The sequence below is a fragment of the Mirounga angustirostris genome, unplaced genomic scaffold (genome assembly GCF_029215605.1).
Source record: "Mirounga angustirostris isolate CCGP_5_RB_7025 unplaced genomic scaffold, mMirAng1.0.hap1 SCAF_3, whole genome shotgun sequence".
Lineage (NCBI taxonomy): Eukaryota > Metazoa > Chordata > Mammalia > Carnivora > Phocidae > Mirounga > Mirounga angustirostris.
Genome location: NW_026991711.1, coordinates 163134834 through 163156495, shown reverse-complemented (window position 1 = coordinate 163156495; position 21662 = coordinate 163134834). Strand labels below are relative to the sequence as shown.

The 21662-nt window shown below is 35.5% G+C and overlaps 1 protein-coding gene across 2 annotated transcripts in view; it reads right to left on the bottom strand.

Moving 5' to 3' along the window:
* CARF (calcium responsive transcription factor) overlaps window positions 1-21662 on the bottom strand; it is a 102532-nt gene that overhangs the window by 61131 nt on the left and 19739 nt on the right. For both annotated transcript variants that reach the window (XM_064586935.1, XM_064586936.1), the window contains exons 4-8: window positions 16941-17168; window positions 12993-13113; window positions 11777-11906; window positions 10026-10110; window positions 4624-4813 (exon numbers count right to left, since the gene is read on the bottom strand). In XM_064586935.1, the coding sequence (XP_064443005.1) occupies window positions 4624-4813; window positions 10026-10110; window positions 11777-11906; window positions 12993-13113; window positions 16941-17168 (754 nt within the window). The remainder of the gene's footprint in view (window positions 1-4623; window positions 4814-10025; window positions 10111-11776; window positions 11907-12992; window positions 13114-16940; window positions 17169-21662) is intronic.

The following is a 21662-nucleotide window of genomic DNA, read 5'->3' as shown; positions in this document are numbered from 1 at the left end:
CACAGTGAATGCCTGAAAGGATGGATAATACTAAACCCTATATAAACTATGTTTTTTCCTATCCATATATACCTATGATAAAGTCTAATTAATAAATTAGGCACAGTAAGAGATTAACTACAATAACTTATAAACTAGAACAATTATAACAATATATTGTCATAAAAGTTATATGAATGGGGTCTCTCTCAAAATATCTTATGGTACTGTACTCACCCTCCTTCTGGTGATGATGTGAGATGATAAAATGCCTACATGATGAGATGAAGTGAGGGGAATGACGAAGGCATTGTGATGTAGCATTACGCTACTACTGACCTTCTGACAATACGTCAGGAGGAGGATTATCTGCTTCCAGACTGTGGTTGAGAACAGGCAACTGAAACCTTGGAAGGTGAAACTGCGGATAAGGGGGGACTACAATAATGTAATAACCAGCCTCTGAGATGGTCCCCAGTGATCCCGGCCTCCTAGTACTCAGGTCCTTGTGTAATTCCCTCCCCTTTAGCATGGGCTAGACTTACTAAGTTACTTCTAATGAATATGGCAGAAGTGACAAGATGTTATTTTTGATATAAGGTTATAAAAAGACTGTGACTTCCATCCTGGGTACACTCTTGCTCTTGCTTGGATTGGTCTGTCTGGGCGAAATCAGCTGTCTGAGGTGAGGCAGCTCTGTGGTGAGGCCCATGTGGCAAGGAATAAGCCACATGAGTGAGCTTGAAAGCAGATCCTCCCCCAGCCAAGCAGTGAGATGCCTGCAGCTCCAGCCAACACCCGAATTGCAGTCTTGTGACAGAACCTGAGGCAGAACCACCGTGCTAAGCCACTCTTGGATTCCGGACTCACAGAAACCAGGAGATAAATGTTTGCTATTTTCAGCCATCAAGTTTTGGGTAATTTGTTACACAGCAATAGAATATAAATAAATGGATGTGAAAAGTTCATGGCTTTAAGTAGAATATCCTATTCTAGGTAGAGTACAGCAAATTTTTCAAATATAAAATAAAAAAATGTCGTAAGTGAAAGTGTTGATAAAGCCAACATTAAAATTTAAAACTTTAAAAATTTAAATATAAATTTAAGAATTTATATTAATATAGAGATAATAAGAATTAATACGCAGAATGTAAAGAGTTACAAGTAATTTTTAAAAATAAAGAACCAAACAGAAGAATGGGTAAAGACTACGAATAGGCAATTCAGAAAGAAAAAAAAAGATATTAAATGAACAAATAAAAAGATGTTCAACTTTACTAGTAAATATGGAAATGCAAATTCAAGCAATAGTAAAATACTATCTCACACTCTTCATATTGGCAAAATAAAAAATTTGACAATACTCTAAAATAACTGAATCCAGTGCTCGCTTCTGCAGCACATATACTAAAATAACTGAATCAACTTATGAATTTTAACATCACAAAAAGGTGTTGCACATAGGTAGCAATAAGAAGTACACAGCACACCTATGAAGTATTCTTGTAAAATACTTTAATGGAGATTAAATATTCATTTAATTAAGCCTCTAGATCTAACAGTTCACAGGAAATATAGGAGATTTTTAAAAAACATGTTAAACTACAGCACAGAGATGGAATCAACAAAACTCAGAATATAGAAAACTACAGGATAAACTACCTGGGGGAAAAGAGGAGAGAAATTTTTAGATGAAAAGAAATTAAGAGATAAAACCAAATGTAATCTGTTTGGATGTGAATTTGAACAAACCTATGGAAAAAGAATTATTAGATAAGTAAAGAAATGTGAACATTTGACATTTTATGACATTAAGAAATTACTGTTAATTCTTTTAAAGTATGATAATGTGATTGCCATTGTATATAAGTATGTACATAAAGAATCCTTATCTTTTAGAGATATATACTTCAGTATATAATATATACTTTAGTAATTACAGATAAAGCAACTGGAATCTGGAATTTGCTATAAAATCATCTTGGAGGTGGGAATGAAGAAGTGGGTAGGGATATAAATGAGACAAGAATGACCATACGCTAATATTTGTTGAAGCTGGATGATGGATACAGGAGAGTCATGGGATTTCATATAGTATTACCTTTACTTTGAGATATATATATATACACACATATAATACATATTATTATATATTACCTTTAATATATGTATATATATGTATATACATGTATATATGTGTGTCATATATATATGAAAATTTCCAGAATACAAAGATTTTTAAATTCTGACAATGCTAAGTCATAAGGTAAATGAAGGAAAGGGAAATTTTCATACATTGCTGAAACAAGTAAAAATTGGTATAGGTCATCAATTCCTCATATACAATTCTGAAACTGAAAAAGTTCAGAAAACAAAATTTTTTGGAACCCATTTGACTGCAAAACCCGACCTGAACTTTATGTGGCTATTTATAATCTTTATTCCTCTTAGTGTTACTATCCATAAAATATTACTGTATTTGATTATGTGATATGGTCAACAGAATACTTGCTGGGAATATTCTGTAATATTATCATATTACATTCCAAAAATTCTGAAATACATGTGGCCAAAAAAATTTAGAGAAGAGATTTTGCACCTGTACAACCACTTTATTTTTTTTTAATTCTTTTATTAGGTGGTCTTTTTTAAAATTTAAATTCAATTAATTAACATATAGTGTATTATTGGGCGCCTGGGTGGCTCAGTTGGTTAAGCGACTGCCTTCGGCTCAGGTCATGATCCTGGAGTCCTGGGATGGAGTCCCACATCGGGCTCCCTGCTCAGCGGGGGGTCTGCTTCTCCCTCTGACCCTCTTCCCTCTCTTGCTATCTGTCTCTCATTCTCTCTCAAATAAATAAAAAAAAATATAGTGTATTATTAGTGTCAGAGGTAGAGGTCAGTGATTCATCAGTCTTATATAATACCCAGTGCTCATTACATCAAGTGCCCTCCTTAATGTCCATCACACAACCACTCCATCCCCCCACCCCCCTCCCCTCCAGCAACCTCAGTTTATTTCCTATGATTAAGAGTCTCTTCTGGTTTGTCTCCCTCTCTGATTTTGTCTTGTTTTATTTTTACCTCCCTTCCTCTATGCTCCTGTTTTGTTTCTTAAATTCCACATATGAGTGAGATCATATGATAATTGTCTTTCTCTGACTGACTTATTTCACTTAGCATAATACCCTCTAGTTTCATCCACGTCTTTGCAAATGGCAAGATTTCTTTTTTTGGGGGGGAGGATGGCTCTTGTACAACCACTTTAGAGAGCAACTTGAGATAATCTTGTAAAGATGAAATGGTCATACTTCACAATTTAGCAATTCCACTTTAATGCATGCACTATTAACTTATTTACATCTTTTCAACAGAAAATGTATATTGTCAAGGTTTGACTACAGCATTCTTTGTAATACTGAAAATTAGAAACATCCTAAATGATCATTAGTAGAAAAATAATTGTGGTTTGGTCATATGCTGGAATGTTACATACTGGTTACATTAAGATCTGTAAGTATCAATATGGATGGATTTCAAGAAATAAGGGTGAGTGAAAATCTACATAACAATGTCCATAGTTTACTATTTATGAATATTTCAAACTATTCAAAACAATAAAATACATTATTATAAATACAAATATGTGTGGTAAAGTATAAAAATATAGACTGGAAAGATACACAGCAAATTTAAGTAGTGGCCGCCTGTGGAGAGTTAACATGGGGATTAGAACTATGGAGGGGAAAAATGTTCCATCTTTTACAGAATACTGACGAAACCTGGGTAGAAGAGGTTACATTTATCTCATCTTCCTCCACATATCTTTTTCTACCTTCAGAGGTCCAGGATGAGAATGCAACTCTTCCAGCTGAATCAGTATTTCCATAGTCCTAAAATAAATCACTTTTCTTTATGTTCTTTGGGATTTGACTAGTCCTAGGGTGAATCTCTGGAAATTGTTTGAAACTCCACCACTTTAGGGGCATCTGGCTGGCTCAGTCAGTGGAGCATGCGACTCTTGATCTCAGGGTTGTGAGTTTGAACCCCATGTTGGGAATACAGATTACTTAAAAATAAAATCTTTAAAAAACACACACACAAAACTCTACCATTTTAATACACACTAGCCCAATATTTGAGAATAGTATATGTAACAGATTTGATGCTTGAGAATCCTAATATTGGAATTCTGTATGCTATAACTCCAGATTGCATACAAATTCTACACAGTAACTCCAGAGTTATAAGCTATAAGCTATATAAAATGAATACAAATTTGTCCCACAAGATGAATCAAGAGAGAAGAGATATCTGGACTGGATAAAAAAAAAAAAAAATCCAACAGATATACATATTTAGAATAATAAAATTGCTCTATTAATATTTTTATTTTCTATTTATCAGCATAATATCTAAGGAAGTATTATTTATTTATTCTAATGTATTAAAATACAATTTCATAAAATAATTGGTCATATTTACTTCAAGTTTTCTTTTTAATTTAATATGTACTTTCATCAATTAATATTCAGTTGTCATCCACAAAAATGAAAATTTTGGTAGGAAATTTTTATGAAAACACATTTTCACAATGGATCATGGCTGTGCTGAACCTTTTAAAATAATTCTTTTAAAAAGTACCTGCATTGACAAATGGGATTCCATCATATGGGACATACTGAGATTTCCACATCAAGCGTGTAGCTGGCTTGGCTGGGCTTGGAGATTGGCGGGTCCCCCAAACACTCTGTGTTTGCTGCTTATGAAATGTTAGGACACTTTCTAATTCAGTCTCACTTACACAGTAGCCACGGTATGAATCTCCAATTTTCTGCATGTAGTAGAAATTAAATAACAAAATTATTAGCAAGTATGTTTCATTGTACAAAAAATTTAATGAAGTGGTTGTCCAAGATAAAAGACTCATTGGTTTTCAAAAGAGAATGTCATTCTCCCCTCAGATCAATGATCTTGTGCAACAAGTGTATCTGATTTCCTTTCAACCAGCATTATCAAATAGATATTCTCCAAATATTTGTTAAGAGAATATAATGTCAAACTCATGGCCACACCATCAGTATCAAAATCTTGCTTGAGAGAAATAATACTTAGGGAGGTAGTTTGAAGAATATATTGTGTATCTATTCTTCCATATATTTAAAATTCTACCCCTAGATCCAACCAGATCAGCATAAAACTGGCCATAAAGTACTGGTTCCCTATGGGGCTTCTTTTGCTAAAATTAATTTTGATAGGACATGAATCTTTTTGAAAGCCTATGAAAATTGTGATGGTATCTCCTAAATGGTATCAAAGAATTTGCTCATTATATCAAGATTCTTTTTAAGAAGATCCTTCTCTCAGAGAAAATCCTGTCTGAACTTAGTACCAAAAATAGTTAATCGTTTTATTTTATGGAAATTAACTTAATTACTTTTATCTAATGGAAACAGACTAACTGCGTTTTCCCTTTTTGAAATGTAGATGCTTAAATTATAGACAAGTGTATATGTACGTGTGCACATATACGTGTGTGTGTACATACAGTTCATTAAGATACACATTTCGTACTTCCATTTTATGGTTACATTCTTATTTTTCTTTATTCTTTAGTTCCCATTTTAATTTCCACCTTACTAATATATTTTATGTATTTTTGTAAGCTGTCTTCATTCTTCCTGAAACAAGGAAGGTGTAAATAAATCGTGTAAATAAAATTATATTATCTACCCATAAGCATGTAAGTAACCCTCAACAAAAGTAGAAGCTTTTTCTATACCAATAGAGAAAAATCTATTAACTGTGATCTCCTACATTAAAGCATACAGATCTAGAACTGACTCCATGTATGTTTCTCCATTAAAGGGAACAAGAGCAGAGATGTGGGACTAGGAATCTTTTTACTAGACTAAATTTTTCACCCTGCAGGCATACATTTAAAAAGAAGAAGGTATAGGGGTGCCTGGGTGGCTCAGTTGGTTAAGGGTCTGCCTTCAGCTCAGGTCATGATCCCAGCGTCCTGGGATCGAGTCCTACATCGGGCTCCCTGCTCAGCAGGGAGTCTGCTCCTCCCTCTCCCTCTCCTTCTGCCCCTCCCCTGGCTTGTGCTCTCTCTCACACTCTCTCCCTCAAATAAATAAAATCTTAAAAATAATTAATTAATTAATTAATTAAGAAAGGAAGGTATCAAAATACTGTTGTGGCTGTACTTTGGGTCATAATAAGAGATAATCTGATGCCAAGCAATACATTATCTCCAATTTCCCCTAAAAATAACAAAAATGCCTAGGCTTACAAATATTTTTCTAGCCCAGATATTTCTGCATCAAAATATCGACTACAGGGACTCCTGGGTCATTAAATGGCTCAGTCATTAAACAGCTGCCTTTGGCTCAGGTCATGATCCCAGGGTCCTGGGATCGAGTCCCACATCGGGCTCCCTGCTCCATGGGAAGCCTGCTCTCCCCCTCCCACTCCCGCTACTTGTGTTCCTGCTCTCGCTATCTCTGTCTCTGTCAAATAAATAAATAAAATCTTTAAAAAAAAAATATTGACTGCAAATAAAAGTAGAAACATAAAGTCCAGCTTATTAACAATTTTTAACAAATAAAATGAACAGAGTTTATAACGTTGTCAATGAAAGGAAAAATTCAGAATTAGTACAATATAACCAGGTCTCTATCAGAAGATAAAAAGTTTAAGGTTTTTTTTTTGTTTTTTTTTTAAGTTTAACACAGTTTTGAAATTTATTCAACTAGTGCATTTTGGTCAAATCCAAAAAATGCTTATGGAAAAACATAATTAAATGAAAAGTCAAAAAGTAAAAAGGATTATTAAATACACATATATATTTTAAAGACTTTACTTATTTAAGAGAGAGAGCATGAGTGGAGGGAAGGGGCAGAGGGAGAGGAATAGGGACAAGCAGACTCCCCACTGAGTGTGGAGCCCAATGCAGGGCTTAATCCCAGGACCCTGAGATCATGACTTGAGCTGAAGTCAGATGCTCAACAGACTGAGCCACCCAGGTGCCCCTATTAAACAATATTTTGAAGCAAAATGCAGAAAACATCTCTTCAGCCATTAACCAAAATTGTTTTTCACTATTGATACAGCTTAGGAGAGAAGAAAGACTCCTTCACTGATGGAGATATTCATTCTGTTGGACAGAATGAAACTAGAAGAGATTTTAACTATTAGTTTCTTATAAGATGTATGACATGAGGTAAGCCACACAATGCAAATGGTTGTAAAACAAAGTGATTTGATTACATAATTGCTAATGCTTTAATGTCTATAGCATTCTGTAAAGTTTATAATAACAATTTTAAAAACCCTCATCAGGGGCGCCTGGGTGGCTCAGTTGTTATGCGTCTGCCTTCGACTCAGGGTCATGATCCCAGGGTCCTGGGATGGAGCCCCATATCGGGCTCCCTGCTCCACGGGGAGCCTGCTTCTCCCTCTCCCACTCCCCCTGTTTGTGTTCCCTCTCTCGCTGTGTCTCTCTTTGTCAAATAAAGAAATAAAATCTTAAAAATAAATAAATAAATAAATAAAAACCCTCATCAGGGACACCTGGGTGGCTCAGTAGATTGAGCATCTGACTCTTGATTTTAGCTCAGGTCATGATCTCAGGGTCCTGGGATTGAGCCCTGCAACAGCTCTGTGTTCAGCAGGGAGTCGGCTTGAGATTCTCTTTCCCTCTACCCCTCACCCTGCTCACGCTCTCTTTCTTTAAAATAATAAATAAATCTTTAGGGGTGCCTGGGTGGCTCAGTTGTTAAGTGTCTGCCTTCGGCTCAGGTCATGATCCCAGAGTACTGGGGTCAAGCCCTGCGTCGGGCTCTCTGCTCAGTGGAAAGCCTGCTTCTCCCTCTCCCACTCCCCCTGCTTGTGTTCCCTCTCTCACTGTGTCTCTCTCTGTCAAATAAATAAATAAAATCTTTAAAATAAATAAATAAATAAAATAATAAATAAATCTTAAAAAAAAAAACCTTTATCAAACAACAATAATAGTTCCTTTTGGAAACCAGTGAAAAACTGTAACAAAAAGCGTGAGGGAAAAAATCTATCTACCTACCTATATATACAGACTTTCATAAATATGACTTAGAAAAGCAACAATAGTAAAAATGTCCTACTCAGTGCAATACATCACATCATTAGACTTTATTATTAGAACTTTTCACAAAATATTAAAACTGAAATAATGTTTTCCCTTTCTATTTTGAAAATTTGTTTAAAACAATGAGGCATTTTAATAATTAGTCATCATCACATATGGTTTACATGTACAGGAGCATGGTCCCTTCCCCCACAAAGTGTATAGTCTAAATGCTATGTAATGATGAACAAAAAATTAAGCAAATAATTTACAACAGTAATGACAATAAATACCAAAGAACTTAAAGAGATAAAAAGGTAAGAGCTAAAATAATTATTATTTACAGAAAAGATATATAGGACTTCCATTAGGATTTAAAGAATAGTTAGAAAGGTAAGCAGAAGAAAATAAAACATATTAGGAAATGGAAATAAAAACAAGTCAAGGCAGAGATAAGAGAAGATTCTGAAGTGTTTGTACAAAGTAGGAAGATAAGGCTAACAAGAATGAATGATGAGCTGGAGAAAAGTAGTAAATAAAATAGGATAAAGTAATACCAGATTATGCAAGATCTTGAAAGCTATGTATAGTGGTAAATGATATGGAAAAAATAACACTGAACTTACTGGGCAATGAGAAAAAAATAATGAAAGCAATATTTAAAGACAAGTAGTTTTAGAAAACTAGATAGTAGGGCCCAGAAACGGAAGAGTCAAAGAGATTAGAGGGAAGGTTGTCACTATAATTAAGTTCAAGATGGAGTGCCTGGGTGGCTCACTCGTTAAGTGGCTGCCTTCAGCTCAGGTCATGATCCCAGGGTCCTGGGATCAAGCCTGGCATCGGTCTCCCTGATCAGTGGGAAGCCTGCTTCTCCCTCTCCCACCCCCCCACCCGCACTTGCATTCCCTCTTCCTGTCTCTCTCTCTGTCAAATAAATAAACTGTTAAAAAAAAAAAAAGTTCAAGGTAACACAAGTCTGTGGAAGAGGTAGCCCAACCACCTCACAAAAAAAGAGATACTTTAAATGAAAAACTAAAAGAATCAGGTGACTACCTTAGTATGGGGAAGGAAGAAATTAATCTAAAACACTGTGCCATGGGGTGCCTGGGTGGCTCAGTTGGTTGGGCGACTGCCTTCAGCTCAGGTCATGATCGGGGAGTCCCAGGATCGAGTCCCAGGATCGAGTCCCGCATCGGGCTCCCTGCTCAGCAGGGAGTCTGCTTCTCCCTTTGACCCTCCTCCCTCTCATGTTCTCTATCATTCTCTCTCAATAAAAAAAAAATCTTTAAAAAATAAAACACTGTGCCTGAATGTCTAAGGAAAAGGTATTTGTCATTAAACAGACAAGGAATTTAGGAAGTAGAGCTAGTTGTGACATGGTAATTTCTGTTTAGCACATGGTGAATTTGAGGTGAAATTCAAGTAAAGCTTCAAGTAAGTAGCTTGAGATCTGGGGCAAGACAAGGGCATAATTAAAGAACCAGTGATATTGATTTGGAAATCATTTTTATAAAAGTGAGAGGTGAAAGTTAACAAAGTTGATCAGCTCTCCAAGGGATAAAATGTAGAGAAATAAGACAAGGTCAAATACCAAAACTTAAAGAGTTTCCATTGAGAATATGAAAAGAAGTAAGTACAAGTAAAGAGAAGTAATGGTCAAAAAATAAAAGTAGAAAAACATGATAATGAAGTTTCATGGAAGACAATAGAAAAGAGCTGTAAGAGAAGAAATGACTGAAGTATGAAGGGATTTATATGATCTCTGCTTTAACAGAGCTTACAATCTCTAAGGAATAAAATAATAGATGAGATCAGAGTTAGCACAAACAAAGTATTACAGATATAGTCTATATTAGTTGTACTCAAAAGTGGACATATTGGGATGCATTATAGTGATAATCAATTTAGTGATTCTAGGTAAGGATTATTTTTAACTCACCTCACAGCTCCTAAGACGGCAGGCCCACATAGGTGTATTAGAAGAAAGTGGCTGGAGAGGAGCCAGAAAGGGTTCTTCAAGCATTCTGGGACAAGGGAGGAATAAACATAAATATAAATTACAAGTTACATACACACAAACACACATACAACATTCAACTGTTTTATCCCCTTAGCCAGTGTTACAGACAAGATATTGAAGTCATCAATAAGAAACTGTAATAATAGGGGCACCTAGCTGGCTCAAATGGTATAGCGTGCGACTCTTGATCTTGGAGTCATGAGTTCAAGCCCCAAGCTGGGTGTAGAGTTTACTTAAAAAAATAAATAAAATCTTTTTTTTTTAAGATTTTATTTATTTGACAGAGAGAGAGAGACAGCGAGAGAGGGAACACAAGCAGGGGGAGTGGGAGAGGGAGAAGCAGGTTTCCCGCTGAGCAGGGAGCCCGATGTGGGGCTCGATCCCAGGACCCTGTGATCATGACCTGAGCCAAACGCAGATGCTTAACTGAGCCACCCAGGTGCCCCATAAATAAATGAAATCTTAATGGTGATAATAATAATAGATTGGTGGGTGTATTAATTATAATTTTCTTTAAACATCACTATTTTATTAACTGCTAAAGCAAAGGCCTAAGTTTCTTCTTCCAAATATCTGTAGCCCCAACAAATTTAAGTGTTTTATATATCTCCCTCAAAGCTTATTTTGTAGTCTTCTCATTATATAATTGTTTTTCATTTAACAAAAAAATGAGCCAATAAAACATCTTCAGGTGACTTGTTAACATATTTATGTCAAACTCTAAGACTAAATGTCATAAATACTGTGTTAATTTTTAAATATTTTCTTAAACAGTTAAAAGAATATAAATAATTCAAAATCTATGTCTATATTTGCCTAAATTATTATAAACAATGTTAAGGCAAAAATAAAAGCTGAAACATGTTAACAAAAAACACTTAAATACTTTACCACAGAGGAATTAAATGCATAAAAAGATGATGAACCATTAAACATTTTAGGAACTAGAATGGATATTTCTTTATTCTAAAAACCCTATTAGTGGGGCGCCTGGGTGGCTCAGTTGTTAAGCATCTGCCTTCAGCTCAGGTCATGATCCCAGTGTTCTGGGATCAAGCCCCGCGTTGGGCTCCCTGCTCCGTGGGAAACCTGCTTCTCCCTCTCCTACTCCCCCTGCTTGTGTTCCCTCTCTTGCTGTGTCTCTCTCTGTCAAATAAATAAATAAAAATCTTAAAAAAATAAAAAATAAATAAAAACCCTATTAGTGTTAGACGTTTTCAAATTGCTTCAAAAGATAACAGGCAAGGGGTGCCTGGTGGCTCAGTTGGTTAAGCGTCTGCCTTCAGCTCCGGTCATGATCCTGGGGTCCTGGGATCTCACCCTGCATTGGGCTCCCTGCCCAGTGGGGAGCCTACTTCTTCTCCCTCTGCTGCTCCCTCTGCTTGTGCTCTCTCTCTCTCTCAAATAAATAAAAATATATATATAAAAAAAAGATAACAGGCAAGTATCACTGAGGAAAAGTAGCACTTTAGACATTAGGGCTTCTAGGATAGTCTCCTAGTTGCCAAGATGCCATTAAAATAATTAAAGCTATTTGATAATTTGATGAGTTTATTCTATTTCCTGAATTTCCGATCTTTTCTATAGTCAGCCCACTTTAGATATGATAATTAAAAAAAAGATTTCCACAATAATTTCAAAACATGAACTCCTCTTTCCCACTGACTCACCTGGCCACTGTCTTTTTGGGTAATATGACAGATGCTTGTGGATGAACAGTGTAATTACTGGTATTATCCGCTAGAACATCCACTCTTACAGTTGGTAAATTTCTATCACTGGGTTTCTCTTCAGAGACATCTTAACAGCAGTAACAAGAACAAAGCGACATCAGTATCTTGAATAAGACCACGAGAATGTAACTAACTAGGACTCATACATTTGAAATAGGAAAGGCAAGATATATTCTAAAGATAGTAAAACTTATAATGCTTTGAGAATTTCCTTAATACACTTGTTTAGTTTCAAATTATAATACTGACTACTGAAATTTTGTAATTAAATTTTTGAAGCTTATATTGAACAGCTAGGATATAAAAGTGGTAGAATTGTTATGTTAATAGTTTCATAATATATAATGTAAATGTAAAACTTTTTCATTTCTTTTTTTTAATTTTTTTAACTTAAATTCAATTAGCCAACATATAATACATCATTAGTTTCAGACTCTTTTTCATTTCTGTACCATGTTTATCATTTTGTCTGCAAACTTAAGTTTTAACTATTAACAAAGGCGAAGAATCATATAACTAAGGTAAAAATATCTACTCTAAATCATTAGCTATGAATGAACGATGAAACAGTGTAGCTATGGTGTTAGAAAAGAGATTGAAACAGATGGAAAAGGAAGGGAAGTAAAAGAAGAGAACTAGCAGGGATATTATCTAATAGGTTAAGAAAGAGTAAATAAATGGGGAGCATAATTCGCCTTTCTGAATCTGAAGGAAAAAGAAAAGAGGAAAAGAGCAAAGAGGATGAAAAGAATAGTTAAATAAAAGAGTAATGAGTCACATGGCTAACAATATTGATAAAAATATAAATGTAAAAATTTCTCCAAAGCTATTAGCACTATATTCTTGTTATTGTTGCTGTTATTATTACTGTTATTGTAATAAAGAAGAATTTATTTTATGCTCACTGGTCATTTGGGAGGAAGCAAGAGTCAACCAGCTTCATAGAATTCCAAAATGAAATAGACAGCTAACCTAGACAGGAGTTGAAAAATGAACTTGAAATTTATTTGGGCTAAGAAACTTTTTCTAATTATTCAGTTCACAATCTTACCCAAAGAGATCAATTTTAGCTGACTTTCATGAGGTGATTTTCTGAAATATACATTTGTTCTTTAAAACATTCTCAAATCCCCTATATGCCATGATTACTCACCCTGAGGACTATTCACATCCACAAGCTGCCCCTGAGGTATAATCACTTGTGCCATCCCTGTCTGGGTAGATGGAATTACACGCAGCACCTGTCCATTTTCTGACGGGTTGGCAACAATCATCTTGGAAGCATTAAAAAAGAAATCAAATGCATAAGCCAACAATGATTTAGCAGAATTATTACTTAAATAGATGATTAAAGACATGCCTATCTGTATGGTAGATACTATCATTTCCCTCATTTTGTAGATGAAAACACTGAGGTACTTAAAAATTTTTTCCCAAAGTTTCGGAACTGGTAAGTGGTAAAGCTAGGATTCAAAAAAAGCAGTTTGACCCTATGTCCTATGATCTTAACCACCTATGGTCTTAATCATTACACATGTATGAGGTCTAATAATAATGTGAACAAGGCTCTGACTGGACTTAATATATTTACTTTCTTCTACTTACTATATTATATCCCTATGTGTTTGAATTATTTGTGTGGTAATCATTTGTTCCATATTTTAAGTCACTTTCATTAGTTTAAAAACAGTACCTTGTTAGATGTCTAATTAAACAGAATTTATTTTTATATCTCTGAATTTATATATTTCCTGTCTTGGTACATAAGGAATACCACAGAATGCCCAAAAAGTCTGAAAATATAAGAAAAATCATTTGTTTATTATTTCCTTTTTTTCCTTCAGTTTAACAATTGAATCCATTACCTTAAATTTAGAGAACTGTCAATTAAAAGGGTGTCTGAAGCTGAAGAAAAACAATTTTAAGCCTATCATTTGAAAAATAAAACTAATGTATTATTTGAAAATAAATTTATCCTAAATTTCCAGACTTTTCAGACACCCTGTAAACTTTATTACCTAATATACTACTCTTCTATTGACACAGTGTTACTGTTTTACCCAAAGTCGGCTAGCCTCAGTTCTCCCTCAAATAATTTTTTGCAATCCTTCCAACCCACTTTCCAAGACTGCCTTTTTGCTATGTGAAACATGAAAACATTACTGATGCCTGACAGAGACTGCAGTCCTAGTTTTAAGAGGGTCATTTGAGAAAATTTTAGTTTGAAAAAAAAAATTAAATTTGAAAAAAACTTCAACAAAGTAGATGCTTTATTTTTTTTATTTTTAAGATTTTATTTATTTATTTGAGACAGAGAGAATGAGAGAGAGAGAGCATGAGAGGGGGGAGGGTCAGAGGGAGAAGCAGACTCCCTGCTGAGCAGGGAGCCCGATGCGGGACTCGATCCCGGGACTCCAGGATCATGACCTGAGCCGAAGGCAGTCGCTTAACCAACTGAGCCACCCAGGCGCCCCAAAGTAGATGCTTTAAGTATAATTGTAAACATTTCCCAGAAATTAAGAGTAGGAATTGTTTCCCTCCCCCAATGCTTATCAAGTTTCTTGAGATAAAAATATCTTGCCTACCTCTTATCACTTCATCATGAAAAAGCAACTGTAAACTCTGATGATGATAATTGCTTTACAGTTGTTGAGTGCATACTAAGTGACAAGACTTTACATGCATTACTGTATTTAATCCTTATCACATGTATATGAAGCATATACATTTTATACTTGAGAATATTGTCATAAGAGGTTATACAACTCATGCAGGTAACACAGAGTTATACAGTGGTGAGTTGAAATTCAAACCCAAATTCAAACAACTGCTCTGTACTGCTTCCCATTATCTGATGATGTTATTTAACCTAAAAAAAAAAAGACAAAAAATACTGCTGGACTTTAAAAGGCAACAGTAATAACATGATTTTAAATTCTTTTCTCCTTAAGATTAAATGTTTGTGAAAAATATTCCATTCATTCTTAGAAAATAAGACTGCTGTGGTTACTACTAAATCCAAATAAAACACATATTTACAATTTATTCAATCATATGAAAATTTCATAATTAAGAATGATCTGTGGAATATCCTCTTAATTTTGAAAATGTTTCCTATGCATAGTGGAGAAGAGTCTCCTCCATTTTCTCTTTCTTAGCTAATTCTACCTGGTACCTAAAAAACTATTTTCAGTTCATGTAATTTGATAATGGTGACAATAATATTACTTTTCCTATTTTAAAAAAGTTAATTATCTTTAATCTTTGCTATGAAAACAGAGTTTTGAAAAGTCATCTGTTGCAATGCATTCTATTTGAGGCAGACCATAAACATTATCAGAAAACCTTGAAAAAAAAAAAGAAAACCTTGGCTAATAAGCAGTCATATTTACTGGGCTCTTTGTGTACTGTACAATATATCTAATAAATCCAAAATACCATCCCTGCTTTGCTTTATAACTTCTTCATCTGTTGCAGATTCACTCAGTACTGAATCTTTACTACTTCCTTGATAACTTCTATATTAAAAAAACCATTTCTTTAAAAAGAACTCCATTTGGTGGAAGATGTTGAAAATGGAAAAGACCATGCATATATAGGGGCAGGGGTTTCATGAGAAATCTCTGTATCTTCCATTCAGTTTTGCTCTGAACCTAAAACTGCTCTATAAAATAAAGTTTATTAAAACAAACAAAAACCCTGAAAAGTTCCACTAAGTTTCCCAAAACATCACCACTTTCTGATCATTGGTTCTTTGAAGAAAATACTTTCTTTTTTTTTTTTTAAAGATTTTATTTATTTATTTCAAAGAGAGAGACACAGCGAGAGAGGGAACACAAGCAGGGGGAGTGGGAGAGGAAGAAGCAGGCTCCTTGCTGAGCAGGGAGCCCAATGTGGGGCTTGATCCCAGGCCGCTGGGGTCATGACCTGAGCCAAAGGCAGCCACTTAACGACTGAGTCACCCAGGTGCCCCGAAAATACTTTCTTATACTCTATGTTTCTTACACTTATTCCATGCTTCATGCCATAGGTTTTCTATTTCATAGCTGTATCCTCTCTTACCCCAGACAATGTAAAATCACCGTTATGACCACTTTGTAAAGAAAGTTTAATAAAATTGCAAAGAGAATGGGAACTCAAACATTTTTTAGACTCAAACAAATAAATGACTTTAATGTGCTTTTTAAGAAAGCTACCATGTGTAAAATGATAACCCTTCATACAATAGCATATAGATTAACTCTAGAATGCTCTAGACTAGAAACAAAAGAGGGATTAATTTTAGGTAAAACGGTTGCTCACTTGTGTTATAATTTATAACTGAAATTATAAATTTTAAAATAATATTTATTATGTAGTTAATAAATATCCATTGTAGAAAATTTGGAAAACAGGTAAACAAAAGATACATTATTCTTCATATTATTAATGTAAGGATATTCTTACTAACCAGAGAGAAACTTAGAAGTTTTTCTCAGTAATTCTCTTTAATTTCAATCAAAACCATCTTTCATTTCTTCTATTCAAACTATAAACTTGGCCATGAATACTTCAGCTAACAGTTTAAAGCAGCATTCTCACCTTTATATGCACGACACATATGTGACATATACATATACCTTTATATGCATGACACATACGTGACACATACATATCTACCCATCAGCAAGTATGTCTAACTGCCAGTATACCTCTGGTACCTCCACTGCTTTCTTTTGCTTCAAGAAGGCATACCAGCCTGTGGCAAGCAAGTGAGTGACTGAGAGGTAGATAAAGCAGTAACTTTGAGTTCAGTCAAATGTATACACCAAAATAAACATAAGTTACATGTAAACTCTGGCACTAGTATGGATTATGATATATTTCCAATTGATCTTAAAGTGACAGTGTACCTAGACGAAGTGACTGGTAAGCAGTGGTTTAACGTTCTATTAGTAGTCCTGAAAGAAAATCTTTTGAAATCTTCGCATAACAAAATGAACGTCACAGAAACAGTATTTTCAAAGCAATGCAAGTCAACAGTTTCAAGAAATTAAGGTCTAGTAAGGTTAATATATTTTGCTAAACGGCATAAAACTGGTTATTTATAAAATACACTCACCATTTGTGCATTAGAATCCCCCAATGACTGGAGTTCATACTGAATAGGCTGCTCATTTTGGTCCACTAGATGGAACTGTTCTGAAGAAAGAGTCTGTGTCTGAGTCAGGGCCCCTGGTATATTCTGTGATGTGAGTGAATTATCTGCTTCATGAGAGGTGATGGGTAAAACTCTAGGAGAACCATTCTGTCCAAAGGAAGGATCCCTGGAGTCCATACAGGTTAGATGCTTTTGCAAAGAAAAAAAAAAAAGCACTTGGGTGTTTGTAAAATATGTCACAATTTGTACTTTTTAAATTTTTAAAAAAATTTTTAAAAAGATTTTTTATTTTTATTATGTTCAGTTAGCTACTGTATAGTACATCATTAGCTTTTGATATAGTGTTCAATGATTCATTAGTTGCATATAACACCCGGGCTCATCACAACAGGTGCCCTCCTTAATACCCATCACCTGGCTACCTCATCCCCCTATCCCCTCCTCTCTGAAACCCTCAGATTGTTTCCCCGAGTCTACAGTCTCTCATGGTTCGTCTCCCTCTCTGATTTCTCCCCCTTCAGTTTTCCCTCCCTTCCCCTATGGTCCTCCATGCTATTCCTTATATTGCACATATGAGTGAAACCATATGATAATTATCTTTCTCTGCTTGACTTATTTCACTTATATAATCCCCTCCAGTTCCATCCATGTTGATGCAAATGGTGGGTATTCATCCTTTCTGAGAGCTGAGTAATATTCCATTGTATATATGTACCATATCTTCTTTATCCATTCATCTGTTGAAGGGCATCTCGGCTCCTTCCACAGTTTGGCTATTGTGGACATTGCTGCTATGAACATTGGGGTGCATGTGCCCCTTCTTTTCACTACATCTGTATCTTTGGGGTAAATACTTAGTAGTACAATTGCTGGGTCGTAGGGTAGCTCTATTTTTAACATCTTGAGGAGCCTCCATACTGTTTTCCAGAGTGGCTGTACCAGCTTGCCCACCAACAGTGTAGGAGGGTTCCCCTTCCTCCACATCCTCACTAACACTTGTTGTTGCTTGTTTTGTTAATTTTTGCCATTCTAATTGGTATAAGGTGGTATCACATTGTGGTTTTGATTTATATTTCCCTGACGGCTAGTGATGTTGAACATTTTCTCATGTGTTTGTTAGCCATTTGTATGTCTTCTTTGGAGAAATGTCTGTTCATGTCTTCTGCCCATTTTTTGACTGGATTATTTGTTTTTTGGGTGTTGAGTTTGAGAAGTTCTTTATAGATCTTGGATACAAGCCCTTTATCCATAATGTCATTTGCAAATATCTTCTCCCGTTCCGCGGGTTGCCTCTTAGTTTTGTTGATTGTTTCCTTTGCTGTGCAGAAGCTTTTTATCTTGATGAAGTCTCAAAAGTTCATTTTTGCTTTTGTTTCCCTTGCCTTTGGAGACGTGTCTTGAAAGAAGTTGCTGTGGCCAGTGTCGAAAGAGGTTACTGCCTGTGTTCTCCTCTAGGATTTTGATGGATTGTCTCACATTTAGGTCTTTCATCCATTTTGAGTTTATCTTTGTGTAAGGTATAAGAGAATGGTCCAGTTTCATTCTTCTGCATGTGGCTGTCCAATTTTCCCAGCATCATTTATCGAAGAGACTGTCTTTTTTCCATTGGATATTCTTTCCTGATTTGTCAAAGATGAGTTGACCATAGAGTTGAGGGTCCATTTCTGGGGTCTCTATTCTGTTCTACTGGTCTATGTGTCTGTTTTTGTGCCTATACCATGCTGTCTTGATGATCATATAGCTTGAAGTCAGGCATTGTGATGCCCCCAGCTTTGGCTTTCTTTTTCAACAATCCCCTGGCGATTCGGGGTCTTTTCTGGTTCCATACAAATTTTAGAATTGTTTGTTCCAGCTCTGTGAAAAATGTCGATGGTATTTTGAAAGGGATTGCATTGAAAATGTAGGTTACTCTGGGCAGCATAGACATTTTCACAATGTTTATTCTTCCAATCCATGAGCATGGAATGTTTTTCCATCTCTTTGTGTCTCCCTCAATTTTAAGTGTTCTGTAATTTCTAGACTACAGATCCTTTACCTCTTTGATTAGGTTTATTCCTAAGTATCTTATGGGGTTTGGTGCTATTGTAAATGGAATCAATTCCTTAATTTCTCTTTCTTCAGTCACACTGTTAGTGTATAGAAATGCAACTGATTTCTGTGCATTGATTTTGTATCCTGCCATGTTGCTGAATTACAGTATGAGTTCTAGTAATTTGGGGGTGGAGTCTTTTGGGTTTCCATATAAAGGATCATGTCATCTGCGAAGAGAGTTTCATTTCTTCCTTGCCAATTTGAATGCCTTCTATTTCTTTTTGTTGTCTGATTGCTGAGGCCAAGACTTCTAGTACTATGTTGAACAAAGGTGGTGAGAGTGGGCATCCCTGTCATCATGTCAGTTAACTACTGTATAGTACATCATTAGCTTTTGATGTAGTGTTCCTGACCTTAAGGGAAAAGCTCTTAGTTTTTTCCCCCACTGAGAATGATATTCGCTGTGGGCTTTTCATAGATGGCTTTTATGATATTGAGATATGTTCCCTCTATCTCTATATTTTGAAGAGTTTTAATCAGGAAAGGATGCTGTATTTTGTCAAATTCTTTTTCTGCAAAAATTGAGAGGATCACATGGTTCTTGTCTTTTCTTTTATTAATGTGCTCTATCACGTTGATTGATTTGCGAATGTTGAGCCACCTTTGTATCCCAGGAATAAATCCCACTAGGAATAAATCCCACTTGGTCATGGTGAATAATCCTTTTAATGTACTGCTGGATCCTATTGGCTAGGATCCTGTTGAGAATTTTGGCATCCAAGTTCATCAGGGATATTGGTCTATAATTCTCCTTTTTGATGGGGTCTTTGCCTGGTTTTGAGAGTGGAGTGTTTTGGGATCAGGGTAATGCTGGCTTCATAGAATGAATTTGGAAGTTTTCCTTCTGTTTTTATTTTTTGAGACAGCATCAGAATAGGTATTATTACTTCTTTAAATGTTTGGTAGAATTCCCCTGGGGATCCATCTGGCCCTGGACTCTTGTTTTTTGGGAGGGTTTAGATTACTGCTTCAATTTCATTACTGATTATTGGTCTATTGAGATTGTCTATTTCTTCCTGTTTCAGTCTTGGTAGTTTTTTTTTTTTTTTTTAAGATTTTATTTATTTGACAGAGAGAGAGAGACAGTGAGAGTGGGAACACAAGGAGAAGGAGTGGGAAAGGGAGAAGCAGGCTTCCCACTGAGCAGGGGACCTGATACAGGGCTAGATCCCAGGACCCTGGGATCATGACCCAAGCCAAAGGCAGACGCTTAACGACTGAGCCACCCAGGCACCCCTCAGTCTTGGTAGTTTATAAGTTTCCAGGAAGGCATCCATTTCTTCCATGTTGCTTAATTTTTTGGCATATAGTTGCTGGTAATAATTTCTAATAATTGTTTCTATTTCCTTGGTGTTAGTCGTGATCTCTCCCCTTTCATTCATGATTTTATTAATTTGGGTCCTTTCTCTTTTCTTTTGGTTAAGTCTGGCGAGAAGTTTATTGATCTTATTAATTCTTTCAAAGAGCCAGCTTCTAGTTTTGCTGATCTGTTCTACTGTTTTTCTGTTTTCTATTTCATTGATCTCTGCTCTAATCTTTATTACTTCTCTTCTCCTATTTGGTTTAGGTTTTATTTGCTGTTCTCTCTTCAGCTCCTTTAGGTATAAGGTTAGTTTGTGCAATTGGGATTTTTCTACTTTTTTGAGAGAGGCTTGGATGGCTAGGTATTTCCCTTTAGGACCGCCTTTGTAGTATCCCACAGGTTTTGGAGATGTGTTTTCGTTCTCATTAGTTTCCATGAATTGTTTAAGTTCTTCTTTAATTTCCTGACTGACCCAGTCATTCTTTAGCAAGATGCTCTTTAACTTCCAAGTGTTTGAATTCCTTCCAAATTTTTTCTTGTGATTGAGTTCCAGTTTCAAAGCACTGTGGTCTGATAACATGCAGGGAATAATCTCAATCTTTTGGTATTGGTTGAGACTTGATTTGTGACCCAGCATGTTGTCTATTCTGGAGAAAGTTCCATGTGCATTCGAGAAGAATGAGTATTCTGTTGTTTTAGGGTGGAATCTTTTATATATATCTACGAAGTCCATCTGGTCCAATGTGTCATTCAAAGCTCTTGTTTCTTTGTTGATTTTCTGCTTAGATGATCTGTCCATTGCTGAGAGTGGAGTATTAAGGTCTCCTACTATTAATGTATTATTATCAATATGATTCTTTATTTTGGTTAACAGCTGGCTTATGTAGTTGGCTGCTCCTATGTTGAGGGCATAGATAATTACAATTGTTAGATTTTCTTGTTGGATAGATCCTTTAAGTATGATATAGTGCCTCTCTACATCTCTTACTATAGTCTTTGGTTTAAAATCTAATTTGTCTGATATGAGAATTGTTACCCCAGCTTTCTTTTGAGGTCCGTTGGCATGATAACTGGTTCTCCATCCCCTCACTTTCAGTCTGGAGGTGTCTTTAAGTTCAAAATGAGTCTCTTGTAGACAACATGTGGATGGGTCCTGTCTTTGTATCCAATCTGAAACCCTGTGCTGTTTCATGGGAGTATTTAGGCTGTTCATGTTTAGAGTAATTATTGAAAGGTATGAATTTAGTGCCATCATATGGCCTGTACAGTCCCTGTTTCTATAGATTGCC